Raw genomic sequence first — 8,705 nt, 5'->3', positions numbered from 1 at the left:
ATTAACATATATTAAATAAACATACAACAATTTTAAATTTAAAATCATAATATAATCAATCTGCGTGCGATTGTTAATTAAAGATAAAATTTACTGGATTAATTTATAAATTTTTTTAGATTTTTATAATTATTATTATAAATTTTACGAAATTCAAAAAGATAACAAAAAATTGAGCCAGATCGAAATCAAGAATAAAACAATAAAAGAAATCGCAAAATACGAAACAGATTTTTAATTGTCAAAATAAAATTATATAGTATTATTTTTTGTTTCTATCTTTCCCAATGTATAATACAAAACGATGCTTATTATAAAAGCATTAAGGCAGTTTAAAAAACTACGGGGCATCAACATTCGCTTTTAACAATGTTGATATTTTGCGTAAGCACATTAATTGGAAATTGCGCCGGGAAGAAAAACGCGAACAAAAGACTATAAAACTGCCGGTGATGGCATGCGTGCCGGATAGACGACATCGCGTTGCATAAGAGCGACTCTCGGGTCCGACTCTCGGCCGACTTCCGGAAGGCACAGCCTGTGTACGTCTTACGGCTAATAGCGCGAAAGCGAGAGCGAGTACGACACGCTCGAGGTGTACGCCGCGTGCTACGGTACTCGCGAATAAGCGAGTGGATGTTACTCTCGTACATTGGCGTCGGGCGCACGTTAAAATATTTTTATTACGGTATAATCGCGCTTTCACCAGTAGTAGCAACGGCCGACCCGGTCGTTCGCCTCACACCGGAACACGGATTGTTTTGAATCAACGAGAACAGCTTCGCATCGGTGGCCTTGCCGATCGTTTGATACTGACTTCGCGTAAAATCTGCGAACTTCAAATCCATGATGTAAAAAGACCAGGTGTAACATTACGTATAATGACAGCTAAATATGAATTTCAGGTAAAAATTTCTAATAGAAACTTAATATTGACTTATAACATTTCTGACCAATTTTTGGTCGGTCACAAATGTCATTATTTTGAACAACTGCACAATCTCTGAAATTAGTTAGACCCGGTCTTTTTATGGTCAAATCTACTCAGTCTCCGTCACGAAGACGATCTATTCTATCGCTCCTGTTGAAATCCATGTCGTTATACAATTCAAAATTATTTCAGAATCACTTCGGCAACAAATTTTTTCGTCTGCATTCTCCAATAATTTTTATCACAGATTTTCATCTGCATTCCGCACCTTCTTGTATTTCACCGTATTTGTAACGCCTAATTAAAGTTAGTTTCAAGTTACGAAATCACACTACTATTAATTATGCGTTCAAGGCGTGTGTGCATGGGGAAATGTGATTGAAGAAAAGGGAAATAATCAGCATCATCTGCCACGCTCGACTAATCCGCGCTAAACGTAATTACATCCTGGTTAATGCTAAATCGCACTAAGCGCAAAAAGTCACCGGGTTATCCGCGGAGAACCTCGAGAAACTTTGCGATAATCGTAGACGGAACTCGACGACAAACCATCTGTTTAGTCTGACGTCGACTTTCACCGTTCGATTATCAAATCAAACCTCCTTTAAAACGAAACTCGAAAATCTAAAATCCAGAATTTATTCGTGGTTATAGTGTTTGAGGTAGATTAAAGATCTTTCATTACTCAACCATAAAGATAACTTGTCGTAATGATAACATAATATATAATAACAACGTAAAAGAAAGATAAACCCATATTGACCCACTGATAGCCACTATTATAAAATCTATTACAAGCAAAACGTTTTTCCAATAACAACTGTCGAAGAAAACAAACTGCGATGATTTTCGCGACTCTTTATATATCCAGTTATTACATATCATTATACCAAAACTTATTACTATAATCATCAGGATTCCACGAGGCGGTCGGCGAAGCCGTCGCCTTGAGCGTCACGACGCCGCAGCATCTGCAAACTCTGGGCCTGGCGAACACGTTCATTGATGAACGCTCCGCGGACATAAACTACCTCTTCGCCTTGGCGATGGATAAACTGGTGCTGCTGCCCTTCAGCATCGCGATGGATAGATGGCGATGGGACGTCTTCCGCGGCTACGTCAATAAAGAGGAGTATAATTGTCATTGGCACAGACTGAAGGAACAATACACAGGCACAAAGCCACCAGTTCTGCGATCCGAGGACGACTTCGATCCAGGAGCGAAGTATCACATCCCGGCCAATATTCCCTACATACGGTGAGTACTCTTCTCATATTTCAAACGTTATCTCGATTCATAATCGATTGATCTCGCGTAAATATAAAAATTATGAGATCAGTATACTTTTAAACTCTTTCGACGGTCTTTATAATTGCGACAGCGGTAATTAAAATATCGTATGAAACACGTGTGAAAATTGCGACATATTACAATATAATAATGAGAAAAATCGTACAGTAAAAATCATACAAATAATATTATCTCTTGCAATAATAATAATATTATCTGATAAATTGTATAGCATTTATGTTCTGCAGGGTACGTTGTTATTTCAACAAGTCTAGTCTTGCTGACTTGGCAATAAAAGAACACCTGCTACGTACTTTCATATGTAGTTTCCAATACGCCCGAAGCGGATAATCCCGTTGCGAACAATTCTGCGTAGCCGCGTGCCTCGTGCACGAGATCGGCGATTTCACTTTTGATTCGCGATCCCGCGTGCTCCTCCTCTTGTGATCTGTTCATTGGTAGATCAGGAGAAAGAGAGGCACGCGGGAGTCCTTTCTCCAGCTCTCGTTACACACGTTTGCAGCTAATATGACGCGCGAATGAATCGGTCTAATGCCTGAGATTCGCACGATCTGAATGATAGGTCGCGAGGCAGAACAGGACGCTGATATCATCGAATCGGAAGTGTTACGTATGCACTCTTTCCTTCGTTAGTCATGCTAGATAAAAGAAAGTCCTTTTTCCATCGACCGTACGAGGCTTAATTACGCATAGAGACTTTAGCTAATTATCGGGCGAATTTCCGCGTACACTGCGGCCAAAATTACGAAAATGGCTTTCGCTCTACCTCTCTTTCCGACTGTTCGCCGCGCCGGAACAAGGAACCGGAAACACCGTCTCGGTTACAATGAAATGTCGCTCGTGCGGAGCGAATACCGTGCAGTATCGAACGCACGCGATCGGAGATAAATAATTTGTCACGCTACACGAAGTTCAAGGATATAGACGCTGGCGTGAGAAACGTATAAACAGAGAAAATCTGTCTCGTAATATATAAATCACTTTACTGTTCAACTGCTTGATCTCCAATGAATGTCAAAGAAATCTAACGTATACTGACTGAGCTGAATATATTAATTTGATTTTACCTAATTCAATTTCGCTCGCAAGGGAAAGGAGTACAAGAGCTGCAAATTGCTTAGTATGCAAAATTTATTAAAGAAGGTCAAGCATATAAAAATAAACAAGTTTTCATATCTCTTCTAAAGAATGGCAATGAGGCTAGGATGAATTCCAAGGCTGTTCGTTTTTGCTCTTTGGTTTTATTAGAAAGAAGCGAAAGACATCGTACAAAGACGTTCGTTACAAGTTCCGAACGTCGTAAGAAACATAGTACATATGTTCTCTGTAGGTATTTAAGTTGTCGATACTATATATCTAAGAAATCGTTAGCGCTGTCTAAGCAGACTCGGAGACCCATAATCATCTTTCACGGCGCAAACCGGCTATTCTGCAAACTCATCTTTCCCTCGTCGGATCCCGCGGCGAGAACGACGATTAAGTTAGAAAAATAAATACGTCCGCGTTTTCCTCGCAGACTTACACTTCGAAAAATAAAATTCGAGACTCGCGAGTGCCGAGGAAACGCTTCGTTAACGCTCCCGTATGAAAGATCAGCCGTTGACCGCGTTACGAATCGCATTGCTCTATGATTTTCTTCTCGACGCAATGCGTTTGAAAAACATGTAGAAGAAATGTTATTGCGATATTCCGTAATGCGCGCCGTCACGTTCGTTCGTATGATGCAGTGGAGAATTTAAAAATGTTTGGGCCCCTCTACGAATCACTTACCCAGTCTATCTGTATATCTCGAATTTAATCTCTACAAATTAACACACGATTTAATTCTAGTTTTTTTTTTTTCCCATGAATATATACACAATTTAATACAATTTAATATTTTTATATACAAATTGACTAAAATCATCGAGTCGAATTAAGAAATTTGATTATTTACGTTTGATTATTACTTCATCTTATCGCATTTCCTTTTCTCTTCCGTTAATTTCTTTTCAATTAAGTTCTTTCTATTCAATTGAAAAAGAAAAAAATCCTCCACTGCCACGCTTTTCGATATTAATAGTGTCCCGAGTATCCCGAATATCCCCCGAAGCTGGACTCGTAGTCACCTCCATCTCCGGAGTCGTGCTCGTGCACTGGTACCGCTACCGGCACTTTTATGGGATATGGTACCGGTTTGGGTACCGGCACAGCCACTGGCTTCGTCACGTGAACCGGCACGGGTCGTTCGACAGGCACTTTTACGGCATAGGGCACCGGTTTCTCGACCGGCACAGGTACTGGCTTCTCTACTGGATACGGCGCCGGCACCGGTACTTTAATGTGGACGGGCACTGGTTTCTCTACTGGCACTCCTACTGGTCGCTCCACATGAACTTTGACTGGGTAGGGTACTTTCTTCTCAACTGGATACGGTACTGGTTTCTCGACCGGGACCGGATACGGTTTAGCCACGTGTACTGGGTACGGTCGTTCAATGGGCACTGTCACGGGGTACGGTACTGGTTTCTCCACGGGGAAGGGTTGCGCTACATGTACTGGAACCTTCACAGTATACGGCACGGGCTTCTCCACTGGGAACGGTTGCGGTATCGGTACTTTCACTGGATACGTTATTTTCTTCTCGACTGGATACGGCTGGGGGATATATACTTTGTAGGGTACCGGTCTTTCTACCGGCACGTGAACCGGATAAGGCACCTTTTTCTCGACGGGATACGGCTGCGGTATGTGAACCGGTACCTTTACCAAAACCTTCACCGGTACCGGGATCTTTTTCTCGACCGGATATGGCTGCGGTACTGGCACTTTAACCGGATACGGTACTTCTTTTTCCACCGGATAGTGAACCTTCTTCTCGACCGGATAAGGTACCTTCTCGGTCTTCACAATCGTGATTTGCTTGATCTTGCCACCGTCGTCGCCACCGCCACCGCCACCGCCACCGCCGTAACCACCATCATGACCACCGCTATCGCCGCCACCGTAACCACCATCATAACCACCGCCAATGTCGTGTCCGCCACCAATATCTCCGCCGCCGATATCGTGGGAAGTTTCAAAGCCGCCGCCGTCGCCACCATAACCGCCACCATAACCGCCACCATAACCGCCACCATAACCGCCACCGTCATCATGTCCTCCAAAGCCTCCATCTGCCTCGACATGAATCAGTCCGCGCTTTTCCTGTTTTTTCTCGCGTTCAGCATTTTTGCTCGGCTTACTCGTAATCTCCTTTTTCTTCTCACACACGGCCAAGGCCAGCAGCCCCACTAACACCGTGAGAAACTGTAATCGAAACGATATACTGATTACATCAGTCGCTTACTGTTGCAGCATCAACGATTTACTTCTCGGAAAAATGCTATTAAGTACAGTTGTTAATGGACTTGTCAATACGACACAGTGTACAGCAGATTACATAAAATATATAAGCCTGACTATCCAGATCAACTATTTCTTTTTGTTCCTCGACTGTATTTATTAAATTTACTTTTATTATAATGTCAAAGCAATATTAATCAATTTGAATGGCTTTTAAACTATCTTTTAAATACCAACACTTTTCACGGTTGTGCTCAATATGCATGTTTGAAGTCACGATAAGATAATGTAGGCAAAATGATTAAACGAAGCTAATTTGAGAATCTACAAGTGCAATTAATTTCGCCCCGGACGAAGAAGCGGACTTACCAAAATTCTCATGTCTACCAAGTCTCTCACGATCTGGTCAATATCCAGACTTTACTGAATGCTTCCCCCCAAGATGCCACCGTCTTTATAGCCCGCTTTCCCCCGATGTGTACCAAGCGAGCCCCTCTGCACTCTCGCGGAAAAGTGAAACACGCGTCTGGCGCTCGCCCGACGTACACGGCGCGTTATGGCATTTTTTTTTATAAATCCTAGACACTGCTACACTGCTTCCATAATCGCGAGCAACGGCGTAGCCACTGTGGAAAATTACGGAACACCGGAAGTTCCTTCAACAGTAATATTAAAAAGAATCAAAACTAGAAAGTACGTTCGTCGGAAATGAGAATGTTTTACAACTACCTGTCACTCGAAATAAATTAATACAGAAGAAAAGACGTTTCGAAATTCTATAACGATTATATATATAATGTAAAATTCTGAACGAAGGACAAAACATTTTATCGAATGAAATTAAAAAAGATATTATATGCAAAAAATTGTCTTCAGATCATTCTCTAGAAGATTCTCTAGTTGCGTTACACTCTGTTGTTAAATAATGATGTATAATCTTCAAATCGACTCACGATTCTCCTATCATCAGTCTAAGGATCTTTCGTCCTTTTGATCCTGTCTATCTACGCCACTGGACGTGTAGATGCGTTTCCATTCCTCCTTCGCTATCATTACCCTCCTCTTTTCAACCGAGCCAATCTTTCTCCGTCATCCATCTCGTAGAAGTTTCTCGCTCGTGCGTACCATCCGGCAGGATTTCGCAGTGACCCCCTCCGTATCCGGTCCCCACGGAAGGACACGCGCTATACTGTATGTACGAGTTCTCTCGGCCGAGACGAGGAACATGACGATGGAGGCTTAACGGTCTCCCCTGCAGTCCGAGGGAGAGCGCGAGAGGAAGAATCAGGAACGGTAGGAGGAGAGAAAAAGTGAAAAGTGTCCGGTGAGAGGATGGTGGGACGGGGCAAGGAGAAGAAATAGATCTTATGAACACTGCGCCGATGTGAGATTGACCGCGTTTATTCATTGCTTCCTAGGAGCGCCACACGGCAAATTGTCTCACGACGAGTTGCTCTAATTGGAAGATATACTTTTAAAATATACTTGATATATTAATACGAGAAAAATAACGTCTCTAAAAGCATACGGCGATAATAATTAAGATTGGATTCGAATAAGTTTATGATACAAAATAATATCAAACGTTTTACACTTACTAATTATTGCTAGTTATTGCGTTCGCATAGCGAATTTAATTATTCATAGCAATTAGAAAATATGCTAAAAGGATTATGTATTGATAAAAGAAAATAGCAAGAAGAAAGGAAAATTATGTATGCAATTTGAATATTGCAAGGTAATATGATTTGAATATTGAGAGATAATATAAAATACAATTTGAGATATTTAATAAAAAATGAAAATGCATAAAAGAGAAAATAGATATGAATTTTGCTAAAATATATAATAATAATGTTGTAAAGAAGAAAACGCAAAGAGAAAAGTACGATAAATGAAGCAAGAGTTATTTTACTTAGTTAAAGATTGGAAATACATTTGTTTAAAATGCAATTATATTTGAAATTTTAATTTTTAATTTGATATTCAAAGATAGATGCATATCTGTAGCGATAGCTATATAGCGAAAAAAATGAAAAGAAGTAAGCGAAACTAATTGCTGCTGAAGAAGAAAAAAGTGAATGTTCAGACATTACGTCGGTTAAAATTAGAGCAGATTAAAGCAACTAAGATTCTTGATGATATCAACAGAAATTGCATTTTCACTGCTTAATGCAGTTATAAAGAATATTTTTATTAAGCTTGAATAGAACGAAAATACAATATATATATTAAGATTTACTATTAAGATTTGTTATATTATTGAAATCAAACAATCACATTTGAAACCTTCTATTAAATATATAATTACTATATAAATATGTAGAAATACATAAAATAGATAATTAGTTTCATTACATCACATAAAAATCATATTTTTCTTATTCTAATACGTCGAAACAAACAAGCAAAAAGATCAATTACGTCCTTAGCCAGAAATGCAAAATTTAATGCAGGTATCATAACAAAAACAATACGTACGAAAATTAAAAGAGTCCATTTCCAATTTTTACATAATTAATGATAATAACATGACAATGACAAAAACAAAGTTTGATTTTATTATTACAGTTTTACGACCGTCCTTTACTTCCTTTCCCCTGATCAAGCGCAGATAGGAAAGTGACTAGGAAAATAATTAGAAAAGTAATTTTATAGTTATATGTTGTGTTTTAGTTTTATTTATACACGTTGGAAATAATAATAATTAAATAAACTGATATAAATCAACGAAATACATGTATGCACATCCTGTTGCGTAGATCTGTTAGAGAGTTTTGTGTTACATAATAAAAAAATAATTTGTTAACACTAGAATTGCGGCTATGCCATTTTTAATCTATCTGATAGTTCTTCTTTTTGATTTAATTTAGATTTACACGTGTAGCTTTAGGTTTTTGTGACTTTTCTCATAAATAATTATAACTAATTACAAGTAATTTTATTTTGATGGTGACCGTCCCTCGTCAAAAGGCTAGATTTACCTTGAATCGCTATTAGATTAAAAAAAAAATTCAGTTCTAGTATTAATTTTAACTTAGAAGTGATAATATGATCATTCACTAGAGATCCCGAACTTTTTTGATATTACATATCGCTTTAACGAAATGATACTTCTAGTTTCACTATAATTTACAA

General features: G+C 39.1%; 2 protein-coding genes across 2 annotated transcripts in view; one reads left to right on the top strand and one right to left on the bottom strand.

Moving 5' to 3' along the window:
* The window catches only part of LOC108747270 (angiotensin-converting enzyme-like), a 70,465-nt gene that overhangs the window by 9,761 nt on the left and 51,999 nt on the right, over window positions 1-8,705 (top strand). The window contains exon 9 of the mRNA XM_018484649.1: window positions 1,840-2,189. Coding sequence (XP_018340151.1) covers window positions 1,840-2,189 — 350 coding nt within the window. The remainder of the gene's footprint in view (window positions 1-1,839; window positions 2,190-8,705) is intronic.
* Window positions 4,024-6,027, bottom strand: LOC108747278 (proline-rich protein 4-like). Its single transcript, XM_018484661.1, has 2 exons — window positions 5,937-6,027; window positions 4,024-5,531 (listed from the first exon to the last, which is right to left on the bottom strand). The coding sequence occupies exons 1-2, from the start codon at window positions 5,946-5,948 to the stop codon at window positions 4,299-4,301; spliced, it is 1,245 nt and encodes a 414-aa protein (XP_018340163.1). The 5' UTR covers window positions 5,949-6,027; the 3' UTR covers window positions 4,024-4,298.

This window comes from Trachymyrmex septentrionalis, unplaced genomic scaffold (genome assembly GCF_001594115.1).
Source record: "Trachymyrmex septentrionalis isolate Tsep2-gDNA-1 unplaced genomic scaffold, Tsep1.0 scaffold197, whole genome shotgun sequence".
NCBI lineage: Eukaryota > Metazoa > Arthropoda > Insecta > Hymenoptera > Formicidae > Trachymyrmex > Trachymyrmex septentrionalis.
This window is presented reverse-complemented; position numbering and strand designations above follow the sequence as displayed.